The 22,708-nt window shown below is 41.0% G+C and overlaps 1 protein-coding gene across 1 annotated transcript; it reads right to left on the reverse strand.

Annotated features, from left to right (window-relative positions):
- TM4SF20 (transmembrane 4 L six family member 20) lies at nucleotides 1-18,127 on the reverse strand. The gene is made up of 4 exons (XM_030804077.1): nucleotides 17,909-18,127; nucleotides 9,000-9,065; nucleotides 3,900-4,051; nucleotides 1-1,851 (listed from the first exon to the last, which is right to left on the reverse strand). The coding sequence occupies exons 1-4, from the start codon at nucleotides 18,089-18,091 to the stop codon at nucleotides 1,563-1,565; spliced, it is 690 nt and encodes a 229-aa protein (XP_030659937.1). The 5' UTR covers nucleotides 18,092-18,127; the 3' UTR covers nucleotides 1-1,562.
- Nucleotides 18,128-22,708: the final 4,581 nt, after the last annotated feature.

The raw sequence follows: 22,708 nt of genomic DNA on the forward strand, positions 1-22,708 counted from the left end.
TTTTAGCTTTGTTGTTTTACATTTTAATGTGATAAATACACTTGTTACCCTGTTTTTTAAAGATTGGCACATATAGAAAATAGCTTTTGAAAGACTTAGGTTTTTCTAGGTATTGTTTTTTAATTAATGAAAAATGTAAACATAGGAAAATAGGAGGGTGTAATGAATTGCCATGTACCTATCACCTAAATATAACAGTAAACATCTTCCCATTGCTTTTAGTTGAAGTATTTTTACAACATATAAATATGCATTTCTTTTTTTAAAAAATGAGGACATTTCTGTATACAGGTTGAGCATCACTAATCCAAAAATTCAAATTCCAGAATGCTCCGAGATCCAAAACTTTTTGAGCCACTAACATAACACCACAAATGGAAAATTCCACACCTAACCTCATGTGATGAGTTGCAGTCAAAATGCAGTCAAAATTGTGTTTCATGCACAAAGTTATTTAAAATATTGTGTGAAATCACCTTCAAGGCCAGGTGTTTAAAGTGTGTATGAGACATAAATGAATTTTGTGGTTAGACTTGCATCCCATCCCCAAGATGTCTCATTATTATAGGCAGAATTCCAAAATCCAGAAAAATGTGAAAGCCAAAACACTTCTGATCTTAATCATTTTGGATAAGGGGTACTCAGCCTTTATACTATAAAACCATTATCAGACCTACCAAAATTAACAATAATCCAATTCTTCTACATACTCCTCCCAATTATCTCTGACAAAGTTTACATGTGTTTAGCTGAAACATGCCTCTATTCTCTTAATCTAGAACAGTTCCCTCAAAAATATTTTTCTTTTATGACATTTTCCTGTTGAAAATGGGGCCATTCTGTGCCCACTGACCCACTTTTTGGATTTGTCCTAGTGTTCCCTGCAAGCTGAGAATTAGATCTAAAGACTTGATTGCATTCAGGTTATATTTTTATTCTTTAAAGAAATACAATAAAAAGGTCCTGTACTTTGGGTGTGATGGCTCATGCCTGTAATCGCAGCACTTTAGGAGGCTGAGGCAGGCAGATCACTTGAGTCCAGGAGTTCGAGACCAGTCTGGGCAATATGGAAAAACCCCATCTCTACTAAAAATACAAAAATTAGCTTGGCATAGTGGCACGCGCCTGTAGTCCCAGCTACTAGGGAGGCTGAGGTGGGAGAATCACCTGAGCCCAGGAGGTTGAGGCTGCAGTAAGCTGAGATAGCACCACTGTACTACTATACTCCAGCCTTTTTTGAGACCCTGTCTCAAATAAAAAAAAAAAAATTGGTCCTGCACTTTTATTTTCAGGATGACTTCCGTTCCTTCTCATCCTTCCCTTCTCCTTTCTCTACACACAATGAAGAGGTAAAAAGTTTGAATAGTACATACAATACAAAACTAATTGAAAATTTTCTCCACCTTTCCCAAATCAACCACCGATATGAGAGTGTTATGCATTTGCAACATGCTTTCTACGTGAAGGGTTGATTTTTTAAATCATCTCAAAGATGACTTTGAAAACAAGTGTGCTTCTCAAATTATTCAGACTACTGATACTTAAATTTTATTCCCATTAAACTACACAATTTGACTTCTTCGCTTAGAGACTCCACACAGACAGCCAAGGAAACCAATGACTATCTGACTGAGCCCAAACAGGAGCTCCAGAATTCCAACAAGCAATAGACCTAAAAATACTGAGAAGTGGATAAGCCTATGTTTGTTTTCTTCAGAATCGAAGTGGAAACTAGATGCTGTCCAGCCACTCGCCGTGGTGGTGTTACTGGTGGGTTTATTGAAACCAGTAGGAGGTGCACAAGAGTCATTGAAAAACCATTGCAAGTTGAAGGATTCTGGATGAATGTCACTGAAAAACAAAAGATAAAAATCAGATATTCAGAAATATCCCTGACCAAAGGAATGTAGCATTGTGCACATAAAAGAACTAATGAAACAGAATGTACTTTTGAAATATTGTGCCCAGAAATGACAGAGATCAGGGTTTCTGAGCATGTGTCCATATACTCTACTAGTTACAAAACTTTTATTACTTATATAGCCCATCATTTAACAAGCATCTCTGTGGTACATCTTCTCTTAGGTTGAACGATATGAAATGCTGTTTTGGGATGTCAGAAATAGTTGAATGTCAACAGTTTTTCGTGGTTCAACCTATTTATTTTATTTATTCAGATACTCTTCTACTTGCTAGATATAAAAACTAAGGAGCTTCCCCTACCCCCCATTAAATGAGCTCAGTTCTTAGTGCAGAACTGCAGCACGGCGTCCGCTCTTCAACCAGATGTACGGTTTTTACTGATTAAATATGTCTGATTAAAGTGAGATGTGCCTGTTCTTAACAGGGCTATGGAAAATGAGAGACTTTTAGCCCTAACACATCTATCTCAAGGTGATTTTTTGTTTGTTTACTGTAGAGTAAAATGGAATGTTCTTAGGGAGTTTGCATTGCTGGATATCAGCAACTGACATTCAACCTGGGAAAACAACAGTATTTTCTGCACATGGAATATGAGTGTTCTGTGAAATGTGTAGCAAGCCAAGGATCACTGTCTTGTAACTTTGCTAGCCTAGCCCATCTCCCCAACTAGGCTGAGAATATCTGAGTGCTATTATCTGCAGAGCTTAGCCTGGTGCCTGGTACATTGTAGGCTGTTGTCATTCCCTGGGGATTTAATGTGTGTAGCATCTGTGGTAGAAATCTTTAACCCTTTACTTCAAGTCTATTAGTAAGGAGACTTTCCTTGGCTTTGTTTGTTTTTGAGACAGTCTTACTCTGTCACCCAGACTGGAGTGCAGTGGCTTGATCTTGGCTCACTGCAACCTCCACCTCCTGGGTTCCAGCAATTCTCCCGCCTCAGCCACCTGAGTAGCTGGGACTAGAGGCATGTGCCACCATGCCTGGCTAATTTTTGTATTTTTAGTAGTGACGCAGTTTCACCATGTTGGCCAGGCTGATCTCAAACTCCTGACCTCAAGCGATCCACCTGCCTTGGCCTCCCAAAGTGCTGGGATTACAGGCATGAGCCACTGTGCCCGGCCTTCCCCGGGTTTTGATTCAAAACAAATATGCTACACAAAATTTGAGGGACTTTTCTTTTTTAATGTAGCAAGGTAAGGGAAAAGGAGAAAAAAACAATTTTTTTTACGTAACTACAAAAGTAAATTCTGGTTATTTGCTAAACTGAGCAGCCTATACAGAGAGCTAATGGATTAGATAGTTTTTTTCTTCCAGTTTTTACAAATTGTGTCTAGATTCAGTCACAGAATGATCTTAAAAGACTAAAATGAGCCACTTATTAAGTACATGTAACTCTCCAGTATTATTTGTTATTACATGACTTAAATTTTGGATTCATTCCCATGCATACAGTATATTTATAGCATGTCTGTATGAATCCATTGGTTGCTCTGTTCCATTTAGGCCTACAGGCAAGGCTCTGCATTTTATTTATTGTGTTTTTATTAAATTTTTAAAATTGTAAATGTAATATTTGCTCATGGTTTACAAATTTAATTAATTCAGAAGTGTAGAAAGTAAATGTTCTCTTCACTCTCCAAGGATGAAAGTTAAGTTTCTGGTGTATATTTGCATAATTTTTTAATATACATACACATATGTAACTAGATTTTTGAAAGGCAAGCATAAGCCATTTGAGATCAACTAGTCCTTTTAGACAATATCTAAAAGTCCTTTTAAAGCACTGTAAATCTAATGATTCCTCCATTTTGATGTGGAGTTGTGCTAACTGGCGTTAATGTACTAAATTCCTAAGAATCTGTTTGTCCCGGCAGTTGCATCAAATAAAAACATGGCATTGTTTCAGTACTGCATTAGTCTAATCAAATTAGTTCAACTGTGTAAGACAGTAAGCCTGTGAAAATCAAGTTACTTACCTGATGTTTTTCAATGAAAATTCACAATTGGCATTACTGTTGCCTGGAGAATTACACATGAGAGGACCTTTTAAGAGAGCCTGGATGGATATCAGCATGCAATACAGAGCACCAATGACTGTGATTACACTGAAAAGTGATGAAAGAAACATCTGAAAAATAAAATAGAGCCATTTGCACATGTTATTTCATGTTCTTGATCTGTTTCAAGCTTCAGGAGCATATACAGTCTTTTTTTAATCCAGTCACCCTAAAATCCTGGATCTTAAGATCACGGTTTGATTAGGTGTGAATGATACAAAAAGGCAGAGGGCAGTCTCTGCTATTTGATTATACTCACTAAAAGATGGTTGGAGCTGGGCGCGGTGGCTCACACCTGTAATCCCAGCACTTTGGGAGGCCAAGGTGGGTGGATCACCTGAGGTCAGGAGTTCAAGACCAGCCTGGCCAACATGGCGAAACCCCCTCTCTACTAAAAATACAAAAAATTAGCCGGGCTTGGTGGCAGATGCCTGTAATCCCAGCTACTTGGGAGGCTAAGGCAGGAGAATCACTTGAACCTGGGAGGCAGTCATCCGAGATCGTGCCATTGCACTCCAGCCTGGGTGACAGAGCAAGACTCTGCCAAAAAAAAAAAAAAAAAAAAAAAAAAATGGTTTGGCTTGTCACTGTCTCTGGAAAATCTCAACTTTCATATTCCTCTGAGCCTCATGTGTTTCTTCTGACCACTGAGATCTAGTTCCTCCCTGTTTTGTGTACTTCCTACTTCATAGAATCTTCACTGGATCTTTTTTTTTTTTTTTTTTTTTTTGAGACGGAGTCTTCCTCTGTCGCCCAGGCTGGAGTGCAGTGGCGCAATCTTGGCTCACTGCAAGCTCTGCCTCCCGGGTTCACGCCATTCTCCTGCCTCAGCCTCTCCGAGTAGCTGGGACTACAGGCGCCCACCACCACGCCCGGCTAATTTTTTGTATTTTTAGTAGAGACGGGGTTTCACCGTGGTCTCGATCTCCTGACCTCGTGATCCGCCCGCCTCGGCCTCCCAAAGTGCTGGGATTACAAGCGTGAGCCACCGCGCCTGGCCGACTGGATCTTAACTGCCTTTATCTTCATGTCTGGTCTCTTGGCTCCCAAGTGTTTGGCCCTGATACTTTAAGTGGCCAGTGGCCAGCGTCCTGCAGTGATCAGTCATCAGCAGAGAGTTAGAACAGGACTTCCCAACCTCAGCACCAATGACATTTGCACACTTTGCTGTGGGACCTTTCCTGTGCAGTATAGGATATTTAGCAGCATCCCTCATCTTTACCCACTAGATGCCAATATCACCCCCCCACCCCTTGCCACCTCCAGCCCAGTTCTGACAACCAAAAATGTCTCCAGACATTGCCAAATATCCTCTTGGGGTGGAGGTGGGTGGGTAAAATAACCCACTGGTTGAGAGCCACTGTGTTAGAAAGATTGTATACATCTTTATTTCATGAGTCAGTCATGAGAGCAGAAGAAGGCATGGAATTTGGCATAGGAAACTGAATGAAAGTTCATATTTGTTTTTCCAAAAATAAGCTCTTAGGCCAGGCACAGTGGCTCATGCCTGTAATCCCAGCACTTTGGGAGGCCAAGGAGGGTAGATTGCTTGAGCCCAGGAGTTCGAGACTAGCCTGGGCAACATAGTGAGATCCCATCTCTAAAAGAAAAAAAAAAAGAAGGAAACTTTTGTATTCTTTCAGTGAAGTTGTTAGTCACTGATGATTATTTCAAAATCAGCAGAAATGAAGCGAGGGAATGCTTTTTCTTTTCCTTTGCTGGAATAATGCAGCTCCCACAGGATTTGTGTGTTGTATTCTTGAGACCTGCCTTTTATGAGTGCAGAATAAGGTGGCTACCTATAGAGTTGTGTTGAGGGATGTTGTACTTTACATATATCATCTCATTTAATACTTTTCATAACCCCAAGAGGTAGATACTATTATTATTTCCATTTTATAGATGAGAAAACTGTGTATCATGGAGATGGACAAAACTTGTCAGGCTCTTACAGCTGGGAAACACTTTAATCACTATTCTTCTTCCAGCCAAAAGTTCAGAATGATGGATTTGGAGTCTACTTCAAATCTTGATTCTTTCATGCTACTGTGACTTGTGCAGTTACTTAAATTTACTCATCAAGAGGTGCCATGGTGTTTATTTTTAGCCATCTATTATTATTATTATTTTTTTTTTTTTTTTGAGACAGAGTCTTGCTCTGTTGCCCAGGCTGGAGAGCAGTGGTGCGATCTCGGCTCACTGCAAGCTCCGCCTCCCAGGTTGACACCATTCTCCTGCCTCAGCCTCCCGAGTAGCTGGGACTACAGGCGCCCACCACCACGCCCAGCTAATTTTTTGTATTTTTAATAGAGACGGGGTTTCACTGTGTTAGCCAGGATGGTCTCCATCTCCTGACCTTGTGATCCACCCGCCTCGGCCTCCCAAAGTGCTGGGATTACAGGAGTGAGCCACCGCGCCCGGCCGCCATCTATTATTTATATATATATATAATTTTTTTTTTGAGACGGAGCCTTTCTTTGTTTCCCAGGATAGAGTGCAGTGGCGCTATCTGGGCTCACTGTAACCTCTGCCTCTTGGGTTCAAGAAATTCTGCCTCAGCCTCCCAAGTAGCTGGGATTACAGATGCCCGCCACTACACCTGGCTAATTTTTTTATTTTTTATTATTATTATTTTTTTGTATTTTTAGTAGAGACAGGGTTTCACCATGTTGGCCAGGCTGGTTTCAAACTCCTGAACTGAAGTGATCCGCCCACCTCAGCCTCCCAAAGAGCTGGCATTACAGGCATGAGCCACCGCACCCGGCCATATTATCTTTGAGTTCTCATCGCTACAAAAGGCCTGGCTTTAGAAAGTGATTCCAGGCATCTGTATTTCCCCTAAAGGGGATTCACTTAAATGATTCAGCAAAACCATTTTGTATTCAGAAGCAAAAATAAGAACTGGAAAAAGGGAACAAGCAAAGAACAGTTAAAATAGGGGACAAGCCTTGGTCAACCCTTTCCCTTCCTCCCAAGATGTAGCCTTTGCCACTTGTCTCATGTTTTGGTCTTATCTAGGCTTCAAAGACACCAGGTACGACTTAAACACCAGTTCTTAGATGATACACCTATAGGAAAAGCCTATATAAGTGTTTTGATATTTTTGATTTCAGGAATTCAGAAATGTCTCAGGATGTCAAGAATGTTGTGAGCACCATATAGAAAAGATACAAAGTCAAATTCCAAATTATTATCATTTACAAAGAAAAGTGACAGGGAAGGGAAACTGAAAATTAGTGTTTATTGAATACCTAAAATGTATTCAGAGCAAAAATAGACTAGAACTAATTAGCATAATTATTGTAATCCTAGATAAATATCAAATGTCAGAAAAAGGGTAATTTTTAAAAATATGCATCTTCCATTATGGATAGAAATATCTGGTTTGGTTTTTTTTGTGTGTTTTTTTTTATTTTTTTTTTTAGCAGTGGTTCTAACCCCTGGCTGAATTATCTTGAGTGCTTTTGAAAAATACTGATGCAGAATCTCTGGGGGCCACCCAGGCATTGGTATTTTTTCAATCTCTTTAGATGATTCTAACATCCCATCTGTCTTTTTTTTTTTTTTTTTTTGACAGAGTCTTACTCATCTGTTGCCCAGGCTGAAGTGCAGTGATGTGATCTTGGCTCACTGCAACCTTTGCCTCCTGGGTTCAAGAGATTCTCCTGCATCAGCCTCCTGAGTATCTGGGATTACAGGCATGGGCCACCGCGCCCAGCTAATTTTTGTATTTTTAGTAGAGACAGAGTTTCACCATGTTGGCCAGGCTGGTCTCGAATTCCAGACCTCAAGTGATCCTCCCACCTCAGCCTCCCAAAGTGCTGTGAGCCACCGTGCCCAGCCTAATGTTTCCATCCATCTGAGAACCATTGCTTTGAAAGCTCAAGCTCAGCCAAGCAGATCTACTGTGACTGCTTGCTGTCAATCTACCCCTTCCACAGGGAATTATGAGAGCCCTTATGTTGCTTAATAGCCATGTTCATGGTATAAAGATTGTGAATTGTGGGGTGCTACAGTGGGTTTGGATAAAAATCCACTTACTAATGTGCTACACTGGCAAATTATTTACTTTCTCTGAGCATCCGTTCCTTCATCAATAAAACACACATCTTACTTTTTCCTGCTTAAGGGTTTTGAGAGAATTAAATGAAATAGCATATCTGAAAGTGTTCTGAGCAGAGTGACACTCAGGTTAATAAATCTTAATTTACTTTTAACTTCATTACGACTTTATACATAGTGGGTAGGCATTAAATGTTTTGGGGGAAAAAACAACCTGGCAGCTCGTTTAATTTAACTGCCTAGCAAACCAGTCTGTCATTGCATGAGAGAACTGAGTACATTTTCCCTGAGTGTTTTATATATACCACAAAAATATCACACCCGAGTATTATGAAATTGATTGCAGCTGTGGGTGTGACTTATAAATCTCCTTTCTTTGAAAACCTTTAGATTGAGGAAAGGACAATCCACCGAAGACTGAAGAAGGGACAGAAGGGCCAACTCTAAATGTTTGTGGGACAAAAAACCCTTCTCACTTTTTCTACTTCTATATAATCATCCTAAATAGCATGTTTCAGGCCAGGCGCAGTGGCTCAAACCTGTAATCCCAGCACTTTGGGAGGCCGAGGCGGGCAGATCACTCGAGGTCAGGAGTTTGAGACCAGCCTGACCAACACGTTGAAACCCCCATCTCTACTAAAAATACAAAAATTAGCTGGGTGTGGTGGTGCGCACCTGTAGTCCCAGCTATTCAGGAGGCTGAGGCAGGAGAATCGCTTGATCCCGGGAGGCAGAGGTTGCAGTGAACCGAGATCGCACCACTGCACTCCAGTCTCGGCAACAGAGCAAGACCCTGTCTCTAAATAAATAAATAAAAATAGCATGTTTCTAAGGCTGTGGCTCCATCATTGGAGCCCCACTGTGATTCGGTAGATGTGAGTGACTCAGTGTGGCTTTGCTTAGGTAGCAGTAACTGTTCATGCACTTCTGCTTCCACGCCGACTGCTCCGTACTTACTCCAGTTCTGTTGTTGCAGCATGCTCTTTTTCTTGCTGTCAAGGACATTGTTGTTGCTGGAATGGCCTGGAAATGACATCAACAGGAAAGATGAGTATTATTACTTCTCAGCAGAAGAAAAAATAGTAATCTTCACCTTCCATTTACCACCAGTTGTGGGAAATCAAGGCTGAAAGAACAAAAAGGGAATTTGGCAATATCCGTGGTTTTGTGAACCTTGTCATCCCAGTTTCAACCAGAAAGATTAAAAGTGGCGGCAGGAACGGGGAAATTCAAGACAGGAGTTTTGAAGTCTTCTATCTACATTCTTAGTTCACTCTGAGTCATCTGCAGAGAATTGGATTTTAAATAGATTAGGATGACTTATTTATAGATTATTTTTGGAAGAAATGTTTCTGAAAGAATTGGCTGCATCATCCAAACTCTGTTGTTTGTTTGTTTAAAGAGTAGGGGGTCTCACTCTGTTACCCAGGCTGGAGTACAGTGATACGAGCATAGTTCACTGTAGCCTTGAACTCCTGGGCTCAAATAATCCTCCTGCCTTAGCCTCCTGAGTAGCTAGGACCACAGATGTAGGCCACCACACCTGGCTAATTTTAAAAATATTTTTGTAGAAGCAAGATCTCACTCTGTTGCCCAGACTGGTCCTGAACTCCTGGCCTCAAGAAAACCTCCTGCCTTGTGCCCCTAAAGTGCTGGGACTAAAGATGTGAGCCATCACGCCTGGCCCAATTTCCCAGAAATTGTATGGATTATTCTGGCAAACCTGCAGAAAAGAAATTGATGGTTTTGTTTGCCTGGCAGTTGGGAACAAATCATTCTGTCACCACACACTCCCACTAGTCTTTCTTTTCCCAGAATCCCAGCTATCTTGCTGGTCTCCCCAAGCTTATATTTGAGAATTATTTTTGGTTCTACGTTCTCCTTTCTCTTCCTATATACATGATATGTAATGATCTCACTTTATACATTAATGCTCAGAAATCTATAGATCGCATTCTGTCTTCAGGGAAATACATGTTGCCAAGGAAAGCTGTAAGAAAGAACACCATATTCTCAGGACTTGGGTTTCAATTTTTAGTATATCTAGGCAGCAGCTATGACTAGAAATTCTTACTGGAAGGAGTTTTGTATCATTGAAGGGTGGAATGTAATTATTTCCTTCCACTTGAGAAATTTTAGGCGTAGGTTTTTTTGCCATCTCAGCACAGCTGCCCTTGAGTGGTTTTTCTCTCTCCTTCTACTCCCATTTTCTAACATCTTCCCGAGCTCTGACTACATGCCAGGCACTGTTACAGGCGCTTTACATGCCTTAGTTTATTCCATCCTCATAATAATCCTATGAGGTAGGTGCTATTATTATTCCCATTTTACCAATGAGAAAACTGAGGCATAGAAAGTTTGAGTAATTTGTCTTTCTTAGACAAATTACTCAAATTGTCCTTCTACTTTCTTAGTAGAAGGGTTGGGATTCAAAACTAGTCATTTGGCCGGGCGCGGTGGCTCATGTCTGTAATCCCAGCACTTTGGGAGGCTGAGGTGGGTGGATCACGAAGTCAGGAGATCGAGACCAGCCTGGCCAACATGAAGAAACCCCGTCTCTACTAAAAATACAAAAATTAGCTGGGCGAGGTGGTGCACACCTGTAGCCCCAGCTACTCAGGAGGCTGAGGCAGGAGAATTACTTGAACCTGGGAGACAGAGGTTGCAGTTAGCTGAGATCATGCCACTGCACTCCAGCCTGGCAACAGAGCGAGACTCCGTGTCAAAAAAACAAACAAGCAAACAACAACAACAAAAAAAACTAGTCATTTGGGGTGCAGAGCCCAGACAATTTTTTTGTTTTGTTTTGTTTTTTTGAGACAGGGTCTCACTCTGTCACCCAGGCTGAAGTGCGGTGGCATGATCACAGTTCACTGCAGCCTCAACATCCGGGGCCCAAACGATCCTCCCACCTCAGCCTCCTGAGTCATTGGGACTACAGGTGCACGCCATCATGCCCCATTATTTTTAATTTATTTTGGGGGGCATTTTTTGTAGAGACGGGGATTTTGCCATGTTGCCCAGGCTGGTCTCGAACTCCTGGGCTCAAGTGATCTCCTCAGCCTCCTGAAGTGTTGAGATTACAGGTGAGCCTCTGTGCTCAGCCGGGACTCTTAATCCCTATTCCACACTGACCCAAGTCTTATAATTCTCCCCTATTCTTACTTAGAGTCTGTTCATTCTCATCTTTCCTGCTGCCTTCACCCTTGCCCATCTCATTGTCCTTCCAATTACTCCGTCTCTGATTCATTTATCCAAGGCCACATCTGCATTTATTCTTTCAGCACGGGTTTAAAGTTTATGCCTCTTTACAAGGCAGCTTTCCTAACAAACCTCACTACGTCTGATGATGTACTGCCTCCATGTCACTTTGTATTATTATCAAGCTTTGCTTACACATTGCCTTGAACACCACCACCCTTCTTGTTTAGAGGCCACATGTGTATATGGCTGCCCAGCCACCTTGGCGCATAGTTGAAAGCCCAGAAGAAAAGGGAAAAGAAATTTTAGCTCCCAAATAGGTATCAGTATTCATGCACTAAACATCTTTTATTGTACACATAAGCTGTACTGCCTTTTGAGCTTACAGGACAAATCATTTAGAACAGGAACTGGCAAACTATGGCCCACTACCTCTTTCTTGTAAATAAAGTTTTATTGGAACACAGTCACATCCATGTATTTACATATTGTCTATGGCTACTTTTGTGCACCAACAGTAGAATTAAATTGTGTGGAAGAGGCCGGGCGTGGGGGCTCACGTCTGTAATCCCAGCACTGTGGGAAGCCAAGGTGGGCGGATCACAAGGTCAGGAGATCGAGACCATCCTGGCCAACATGGTGAAACCCCATCTCTACTAAAATATAAAAAATTAGCCAGGCTTGGTGGCATGTGCCTGTAGTCCCAGCTCCAGGGAGCCTGAGGCAGAGGACTCGCTTGAACCCTGGAGGTGGAGGTTGCAGTGAGCCGAGATCGCGCCACTGCTCTCCAGCCTGGTGACAGAGCGAGACTCCATCTCAAAAAAAAAAAAAAAAATTGTGTGGAAGAGGCTGGTTTGTAAACCCAAAATATTCGCTGAATATTTACAGTTTGCCAGCTACAGATTTAGAAATTAATGATTCTTTCAAAAGAAAGTGCCAGTGTACTCCAGCCTAGATGACAAAGTGAGACCCTGTCTAAAAAAAAAAAAAAAAAAAGTGGTTTGACATTACAACTTAAATGGATAAATTGTTCTATTTTCCTTGTTGTTGCAAACTGAACTCTGCTACTTTCTTGAAGATAAGTTTATTTCACAGTTGCTAAATATTTACTTTCATGATTCATTCACAAAGGGGTTTTATAAAGGGACAATTACTTACAGTATCGAAGTCACCACCCCACTGACTTCAAGGTGTGTTAACACATCTTTGTAATGCTGTTACTGGTAATTTGACAACTCGCTGTGGTTTCAACTGCTTTCCCATTTAGAGCTCCGGAAATTGGAGGGGCTTTTTAGACAGACACTAAAACTGTGAATGGTGTGTGTGTGTGTGTGTGTCTGAATTATATATAAATTTTCCAGATAATCTCCTGCCAAAATGAGTAATTATGAGAACACACTTTCTCTTCATTTCCTAAGCATATTTGAATGCCTGAGTTTTTGTAAAATTAAAAGTCTTGCTAGTCTTTTGTTTTTAAAAAGAAAGTAATGTTGTTCATTTTTTCTTACAGAAACCCCTAACTGTATTTAGTTTTAGAAGTTACATGATTTTACAAATGAAGTGTGGAAAAACTTTAGACCATTAAAAATTCTGTGGTGAAATTCAGACTTTTGGGAGTCCTCTAAGAACTTGAACATGAGAGTAACACACAAAGTCATAGCTCATTACAAATATCAAAACTATATTTTGCAGCCAAGCATGGCAGCTCATGCCTGTAATTCTGGCACTTTGGGAGGCCAAGAGAGGAGGATTCCTTGAGCCCAGGAGTTTGACCCCAACCTGGGCAATATAGTGAGACCCTATCTACAAAAAAAAAAAAAAATTTTGAGACAGAGTCTCACTGTCACCTAGGCTGGAGTGCAGTGGCACAATCTTGGCTCTCTGCAACTTCCGCCTCTGGGTTCAAGTGATTCTCCTGCCTCAGCCTCCCGAGTAGCTGGGATTACAGGCATGTACCACCATGCCTGGCTAATTTTTGTATTTTTTAATAGAAATGGGTTTCTCCATGTTGGCCAGGCTGGTCTCGAACTCCTGCCCTCAAGTGATCCACCCACCTCAGCCACTCAAGGTGCTGGGATTACAGGCATAAGCCACCACACCTGGCCAAAAAAAAATTTTAAGGTAAGCTGGGCATAGTGCTGCATGCCTATAGTCCCAGCTACTTAGAAGGCTGAAGTGGGAGGATCACTTGATCCCAGGAGGTTGAGGATGCAGTGAGTTGTGCTCACAGCACTGCATTCTAGCTTGGGTGACAGAGCATGACCTTGTCTCAGAAACAATGACCAAACAAAAACAAAAACAAAAAACCCACAAAAGTATATTGTACAAATGTTTGTCATGCATAATATCTTCTCATCTGTTTAACTTTCAACAATTTTTTTTTTTTTTTTTTTTTTTTTTTTTTGAGATGGAGTCTTGCTCTGTCACCCAGGCTGGAGTGCAGTGGTGTGATCTGGGCTCACTGCAAGCTCCACCTCCCGGGTTTGCGCCATTCCCTTACCTCAGCCTCCCGAGTAGCTGGGACTACAGGTGCCCATCACCACGCCTGGCTAATTTTTTTGTATTTTTAGTAGAGACAGGGTGTCACCGTATTAGCCAGGACGGTCTCGATCTCCTGACCTCGTGATCCGCCCGCCTTGGCCTCCCAAAGTGCTGGGATTACAGACATGAGCCACCGTGCCTGGCCAATTTTCAACAATTTGTTCTCCATTAAGAATTCAATAACTGACTTCAATGAGTTACTATTATCTAATAAGTGAACTCAATGAATAAGCATGATTAAGATCAGGCTCACAATTAACCTCATATAAAATAAAATGGCCTTTCTGTTTATATGTTTTCAAAGAAACATTTTGAGATCTTTTTAAAAATACTCGAACAAATAACATTTGTATCGATTTTTCCATTTAAAGTTAAAGATAATTAAGTACATTGCATTTTTACTTAGTCATGGTTTTAGAAGATGAAAAGCCCACCTCCGTTTTAAGTAAGTCATGAAGCCATAAAATGAATATATTTCATGATGTAATCAATAATGAATTCCATAGTTTGTATAATTATCTACTTCCTGCAAAATCCCATTTTTGGTAACAATACTAATTTGAAACACTACAGTAATTTTGGAAAGATTTCAAGAACTATGACCAAAGTGCTTATCACAGGCAGTGATTTCTTCTCTGTTAACTTTCTTGTGTAGTTACAAGTATATTGAAAGCTCAGTATTTTGAACTAGTGAGTATTTTCATGGATGTTTTAAAGGACATATTCATAAATCCCTTTGAAAAGATTTTCTTCCACATTCTCTATCTATCTGAGGATCATGAAAATATACCTGTAGTCTGAGTCCTTTTTACCACCCACCTGTTTGCTTGTGGGCATAACCTCTGTCTATAAAGTTCATATTGGACTTTTCAAAGAGTTGTCTCATGCTTTAATGACATTCTATAATACTGAATAATAGAGATAGTCTGGTGTTGATATCTTTGATAATACTTACTGAGGGTGATAAAGTAAACTTAGCTGTAGAACAGGGAAGTTTAGATTCTCTGGAACTGTTCCACGAGCTTCTATAATCTTTCTGTGCCTCAGTTTCCTGGTCACTTGACTTTATAGATTAATTTATAGATGATATCTTTCACCTCTGGCAGCCCTGAGACAGGTTTTGAGGACTATGGTACTAGCACTGATGGAAAAACAGAGTTTTGACGTCAGATAAATCTGGAATTGGGTTTCACATCCATTAGGTGACCTTGTTAACATTCCTAACTTTCTCTGTGCTGGCCTATAAAATACAAGTGATAATAAATGCACGCATTATTATAGAGACTAAATGAGATAACAAGGTAATGTATGAACCCAGTAGCTGGCCCTTGGCAGATGGCCAATAAATGAGCATTTATGTCCTTCTGTCTGTCTCTGTCTTTCTCTTTCTCTTCTCTCCCCGCCACACCCGCCACCATCCTAAAATGAAGAATACGTTTAGGTATGTGTAGGTATGTGTCATCACCACCTCAGACTCCTTTAATGCTAATACATTTTTTTTTAATTTCATGGGATTTGTGGCAGAGCCAATTTGTATCTAAAGCTGCATGAGTTATTCTAAATGGATTGTCTTAACTCAGGAACTTCTAGGAGCTTCATGGAAATTGCTATCGTTAAGTTATGCTCAGCCAGCTGCTCCTGGCTTCTGGTGTAAGCAAATGCAAAAGAGGCTTCTACTACTCAAGTAGAGAGAAGCCTTCTATAGGGAAGAAAACAGACACACGGATGTATGGTTGCTTCATGCTGTTGAGTTGCAATGTGTTTTCTGTCTCTCAGCCTGGAAGAGAGCATTCATGGCCGTGTGAAGAAATAGCCCAAAACTTTCCAAAAGCTTTTTCTTTAATTAGATCTTTCTACCTAAAGCAGAGGAACAGATTCTTTGTGATGGTAAAGGAAGAGTGTTTTTGTAAATCTGGGGATAATACCAGCAGCAGTAACTGATCATAATTCAGAATTAGTAATTCAAGTAGAAAACTATGTCCTGAATTTCTTTAAAAATCACCTCCACAGCCATAAAAAAGGAATGAGATCATGACCTTTGCAGGGACATGGATGGAGCTGGAGGCTATTATCCTTAACAAACAAATGCATGAACAGAAAACCAAAAACCGCATGTTCTCACTTATAAGTGGGAGGTAAATGATGAGAACACATGAGCACATAAAAGGGAACAACACACGCTGGGGCCTGTTGGAGGGTGGAGAGTGGAGGGTGGGAGGAAGGAGAGGATCAGGCAAAATAACTAATGGGTAGTAGGCTTAATATCTGGGTGATGAAATAATCTGTACAACAAGCCCCCAAGGTACACGTTTACCTATGTAACAAACCTGCACATGTACTTCTGAACTGAAAAGTAAAAAAAAAAAGTTAAACAAAAGTCACCTCTGTGTTTTATTATCTCTAAAACACTGATAATATCAGTCCTTACAGCTTGCTCTCTCTCTGTCTTACACACACACACACACACACACACACACACACACATTCATTTATTTGGCACTAACTAAACCCCCTAGTGGCATAACAAACAAAAACAACCCTCTTGGATGCTGAATTATCAACTTCAACATCCACATCACCATTTTACACGTATGGAAACAAAACCATAGGATAAATGATTTGCTTGCAGTGGTACATGGAAGGCAGAACCATAGCTGAGGTATTCTGCCAGATTTGAAAGCAGTTTTCCCTATACAAATGCGTCCTACCCAGGCCTACTGCACCAGAATTCTCAGGAGAAAATCTGTAAATCTAACTATTCCAGATTTATTTACATGACTTATGTTTGTCATGCATAATATCTTCTCATCTGTTTAACTTTCAACAATTTTTTTTTTTTTTTTTTTTTTTTTGAGATGGAGTCTTGCTCTGTCACCCAGGCTGGAGTGCGGTGGCGCGATCTGGGCTCACTGCAAGCTCCACCTCCCGGGTTCGCGCCATTCCCTTACCTCAGCCTCCCGAGTAGCTGGGACTACAGGTGCCCATCACCACGCCTGGCTAATTTTTTTGTATTTTTAGTAGAGACAGGGTGTCACCGTATTAGCCAGGACGGTCTCGATCTCCTGACCTCGTGATCCGCCTGCCTTGGCCTCCCAAAGTGCTGGGATTACAGACATGAGCCACCATGCCTGGCCAATTTTCAACAATTTGTTCTCCATTAAGAATTCAATAACTGACTTCAATGAGTTACTATTATCTAATAAGTGAACTCAATGAATAAGCATGATTAAGATCAGGCTCACAATTAACCTCATATAAAATAAAATGGCCTTTCTGTTTATATGTTTTCAAAGAAACATTTTGAGATCTTTTTAAAAATACTCGAACAAATAACATTTGTATCGATTTTTCCATTTAAAGTTAAAGATAATTAAGTACATTACATTTTTACTTAGTCATGGTTTTAGAAGATGAAAAGCCCACCACTTGCGTGCCTCAGGTGATTCATGTCAGTTATATTCAGGAATTCCATCCTGCACTGCTCTGCTGCAGATTTCAACAAAGGTAGACTTAGTAACAATCAGCAAACTATTCAACAAGCTAGATGTCCTAGGATCTATATAATAGCTGAGTCAAAAAGTCCTTGAGGCCAGAGACCCAGGATTTTAAGTCCATGTCTCTTAGCCCAACTCCCTTCAGTTACAGGCAATGCAGCATTCATGCCTCGTAATTACCATCACCCAGGCTAGTCATCATACATGGGAGTGTTTCTACTCATTCCTATTAAGCAATCTCTCACTCCTATTGCATGTTCTGTAAATACTTAGAGACTGGTATGGAGCAATGGAAAGTTGAAGGAACTAATTCAGAAGGTCCCTAACTCTAACCATAAAGCTTGGAAGAGCAGCCCTACCTGTGCCGAAATGTGAGAGATAATAACCCAGCCAACTTCTATCAATTTATTTATTTATTTTTTTGCCTAGCTCTCTATCCTATACCACATAGTGTACTTTATTTAAATTACCATTCTTCACTGATGACCAATATAAATTAATGCCATACCACTGCTCCAAATTGTATCATAAGCCAAGACATAGTTAAGTGCAAGACTGGAAGACAGCTTTTAGGATTTTGGTGAAATAGGCAGGCCCTTCTTCACATCAAGTCAAATAAATATTACTCACCATCAGACCTGCTCCTATAATTCCTGGGAACCACCACTCAAAGCAAGAGATGGGGTTTTGAGAAAGTTGGTCTTCCTCAACCAAGCTGACGATTAGAGGTATCGCATTGAGAACTACGCCTAACAGCAGTAGAACCAGCAGGCTGAATCCATTGCAGGATGTCCATCCTTCGCAGCAGGTCATGGTCACTGCTGGCTCAGTTAGAAACGGTGTCAAAGTGGCTATGCTTGCATGGTACTATGTTGCCTTTTATCCCAATCTTCTGGTTAAAATTTAACGCTAATAAAAAATGAATAGTGGAAAATAGTTCAGAGTCCAATAGGGTAGGACATTATTATGACGACTATGATGGGAAATGAGAAAATAATTCTATATTATGATGGGGTGAAGGAAGGAAAGCAGAAAAACAATCTATGTGATAAATTTACGCAAGAAGATAGGCTTACGATAAGCTCCTTTAATATACTCCTTTATTAGTATGGCTTCTAAAAAGTAAAAACAAAAGTATCCAGCTAAACTATACTTTCCTGTTCTATTGATATTATTACCAGCTATGGAAGTTTCTTCTTTTGAAATTGTTCAACAAGAAAATGAACACGTTTGAGATACGGAGAAAAATATTTTCTCTGTTGCAAATATAAGAGTTTATTTCAAGCCGTATGCTCACATACACAAAATAAAATGTTTATGTCATATTATTCCAGTGTTGCAGACTAACCCATTTAGAGATAGCCTACCTAAGACATGTGAGAGCTTTGGCTAATGCTACCAGACTGAAAGATAGCCATAGGAGAGAGATTGGATGAGGAGATTATCATATTTTATTTAAGCCCTTGAACACTTACTTGGCCGTGTGCAGTACCTTACATCTCTAGAGTATGGCTCCTCAAGAAAAGACAATCAGTTGGGACAGGCTTTAAAATACAAAAGTTCTGGCCAGCTGTGGTGGCTCACGCCTGTAACCCCAGCACTTTGGGAGGCCAAAGCAAGAGGTCAGGAGTTCGAGATCAGTCTGGCCAACAAGGCAACATGGCCAACATGGCAAAACCCCCATCTGTACTAAAAACAAAAAGTAGCCAAGCGTGGTGGCATACACCTGTGATCCCAGCTACTTGGGAGGGTGAGGCCGGAGAATCACTTGAACCTGGGAGGTGGAGGTTGCCATGATCCAAGATTGCACCACTGCACTCCAGCCTGGGTGACAGAGCGAGACTCCGTCTCAAAAAACAAAAACGATACAAAAGTTCTTGCTTATGCTAACTGACCATCCTGATCTAAATGGGGTCATGGTAGTTACTGAAAGACCTAGACCTAGACTGACAGAGGCAGCTTCTTGATCCAGGCTTCCACAGTTACAGAGGCAGGGTACAAAAATGTGGTGAGCCACATACTGGATCTATATGTTTCTGCCCAGAAGCGACCCACATCACTTCTGTTCACATTTCATCGGCCAAAAAAGTCACTCAGTTATGCATGAGTTCAAGTGGGTGGAAATACAAACCAATATGTCTAGGAGAAAAGATTGGGACATTAGGCAGCTCTAATCTCTACAGCGCATTCCTTCTGCTTCTGTGTAATCCCCCACTCAGCCCAGAGTATAGATTCAGTGAGTGCTGTTAGGAATGGTGAGATAATGTATGCAGCGGTGCAGTCAGTGTGGGCCAAAAGCTCGGGAGTAGTAGGCTTAGGGAGCAGCGCTCCACCCTGCAGCAGCGGGCGGGGGCACACAGCCTGGTACAAGGGGCATGCCTGGTAATGGACACTAAAACATTAGCCCCAGACTTGGAGTCCAGTTACTGGACCCCAGTGAAATGTGAAATCCTTTGTATGAAAGGATTTGTATGAAAGGATTAAAAATAACCCATCTACGGGCCGGGCATGGTGGCTCACCCCTGTAATCCCAGCACTTTGGGAGCGTGAGGTGGGAGGATCACTTGAGCCCAGGAGTTCAAGACCAGCCTGGCCGATATGGCGAAACTCTTTCTCTACTAAAAATACAAAAAAATTAGCTGGGTATGGTGGCAGGTGCCTGTAATCCCAGCTACTTGGGAGACTGAGGCAGGAGAACCACTTGAACCCAGAAGGCAGTAGTTGCAGTGAGCCAAGATCGTGCCACTGAACTCCAGCCTGGGCAACACAGTGAGACTCAATCTCAAAACAAAAACAAAAAACACCCACCTATCAACACAACACACAAAACACCGAGAATAACTGAAAGAATACAACTGGGTTGAGAGACAGGAGACACTTCCATTGTATGGTTTATATACTTCTGCATGGTTGAGATTTCTACTACAATTATATAATATTCTAAAAAATATATATTTTTTATTTTATAAAAATTGACAAGTAAAATTTACCCTCACAGTAAGTCATATAAATTATATCATTCTATAACTATATATTATAATACATAAATTATACATTTATTACTGACTTGAATGAGTGGGAGGTGGTAGTTACTTACCTTAGAATGTGGGTTGTGCCATTTGAAATCTTTTTGCTGTCTTCATAAGATGTCGAATTGAAGAACTGTTTAGGTAATCATTTTATATGTAGGGAACTGGATCGGTTGGACTCCACCTGACTGTGAGAATCAAGTGTCTGATTTCCAGAGTCTTTGCCATTTGGCCAAAACTGAGTAAGCTGCATGCTTTTGCTAGTGGGCATAACATAGTTCCACTCGGGTTTGGTAATCCTTACATTTGTGGCTAAAAGGAAGCATCTGAAGAATTCTGTAAAAATGTAGAACTTTAATCTGTATGTGATGAAGGGGAAGATATTTCAGTATAAAGTTGAAAAGAGAATTAGCTTATAACTGAAGAGGAGAATGATGACCACTTTTTAGTATCTGCCCAACACACATGTCTGTTTCTGTAAAAACAACCCCCCATAACTTACATGCAAGAATCCTCTGTATCCCATTTGTGTTATGGAACTTTGCTCCCCTGGCCATTGTTGATTGGAATACCAGCAGTTACAGAAGCTAAGCTCTTCCAATCTCTCTAGGAGCTTGGAATTGAAACCAAGAGAAACTAGTTATTCCCAAGTATGCATGAAATGGGAGGGCATGTGTATCCGTTAAGGTTAAGCTTAGTTGCACACAAAAAGAAATTTATAATAAAAATGGCTTAAGATAGAAAGTTATTCACAAAGTCAGGAGGTAAGTACTTGATGTGGTTTGGCCACGTCCCCACCCAACTTTCATCTTGCATTATAGTTCCCATGATCCTCCCATGTCGTGGGAGGGACCTGGTGAGAGGTAATTGAATCTTGGGGTTGGTTACCCCTATGCTGCTGTTCTCCTGATAGTGAGTGAGTTCTCACGAGATCTGATGGTTTTAGAAGGGGCTTTCCCCCTTTTGCTCATTCTTCTCCTTGCTGCTGCCATGTGAAGAAGAATGTGTTCGCTTCCTCTTCCACCCTGATTGAAAGTTTCCTGAGGCCTCCCCAGCCACGTGGAACTGTGAATCAATTACACCTCTTTCCTTTATGAATTACCCAGTCTCAGGTATGTCTTTATTAGCAGCATGAGAACAGACTAATACAGTACTCAAGAGTTGGAGTGGCAGCGCCACTTCCTCAGAGATCCTTTCAGTGCATCTCTTCATTTGATCTCTTCATTCTCACATTCAAAATGTGGCAACCATAGCTCCAACAATTATATCTGCTCCCCACTCAGAAGGATAAAGGAAGAGAAGAAGAAAAAATAAATAAAACAAGAAGGATCAAGGAAAAGAAAGGCTCACCCTCTTTCTTTTAAAGAGCCATCTCATTGCCTAGAATGTAGCCACATAGCAGCATGGGAAAGGTAGTATTTATTCCAAGTGATCTGTGCCCATCTGTGCCCAGTTAAAACTGGGGAGAAGAACGAGACCAAGGGTATTGGGTAGGCAACTAGAAGTCTAAACCATAGAAGTCTAAACTAGTTTAAACCATATTTAAATTCATGAGCTTACCCAGGCATGGTGGCTCACACCTATAATCCCAACTACTTGGGAGGCTGAGGTGGGAGGAGTGCTTGAGGCCAGGAGTTCAAGACCAGCCGGGGCAACATAGCAAGACCCCATCCCTACAAAAAAATAAAAATAACGGCCAGCCACAGTGGCTTATGCCTGTAATGGCAGTGATTTGGGAGGCTGAGGTGAGAGAATCATCTGGGGTGAGGAGTTTGAGACCAGCCTGGAGACCCCATGTCCACAAAAATATTTAGCCAGGTGTGGTGGCACACACCTAAATCCCCACCTACTCAAGAGGCTGAGGCAGAAGGATTGCTTGAGCCCAGAAGTTGGAGGTTGCAGTGAGCTATGATCATGCCACTGCACTCCAGCCTGAACAACAGAGTGAGACCCTTCTCTAGAAAAAGAAAAAGAAATAAAAATAATAAAAATACAAGACAATGAATTCATGAACGCTGCTGGGAGAAACAGAGAAAACAATCTATATAAACAGAAGGAGGAGGAGAGACAGAGAGGAGAGATATTCAGGAGGAGGAGGTAGGAGACCACACAGCTTTAGAGGGTGGCAGAGAAAGGATGACTGCCTGGTTTCTCAATGGCGTTTTACATCTGAATTTCTACCCTATGAAAACTGACTGTAGACTCTGTCTTTGTTTTCTGTGAGATGCCTCTATATTATTATCCTTTCATATTGTTTTTAGTGGGTTTCTATTTTTCTGCAACCAAAAGAACTAAAACTGAAAGTTGCTAAAACCAAGGATAGAAAAGTATGCAAATAACTTGCCACATGGCATGCCAAAACAGCAAACGCCTCGGAGTTCAGAAAAAGGAAGATTCCGTC

The sequence above is a fragment of the Nomascus leucogenys genome, chromosome 22a (genome assembly GCF_006542625.1).
Source record: "Nomascus leucogenys isolate Asia chromosome 22a, Asia_NLE_v1, whole genome shotgun sequence".
NCBI lineage: Eukaryota > Metazoa > Chordata > Mammalia > Primates > Hylobatidae > Nomascus > Nomascus leucogenys.

Bases quoted from the DNA above. Each gene is read 5' to 3' on its own strand.
- TM4SF20 (XM_030804077.1), bottom strand. From the start codon at position 18,091: ATGACCTGCTGCGAAGGATGGACATCCTGCAATGGATTCAGCCTGCTG. The intron at 4,052-8,999 runs GTAAGTACGGAG...TTTATTTTTCAG, and splicing joins GCTGCAACAACAGAACTGGA to ATGTTTCTTTCATCACTTTT. The intron at 1,852-3,899 runs GTAAGTAACTTG...TTTGTTTTTCAG, and splicing joins TTTTCATTGAAAAACATCAG to TGACATTCATCCAGAATCCT.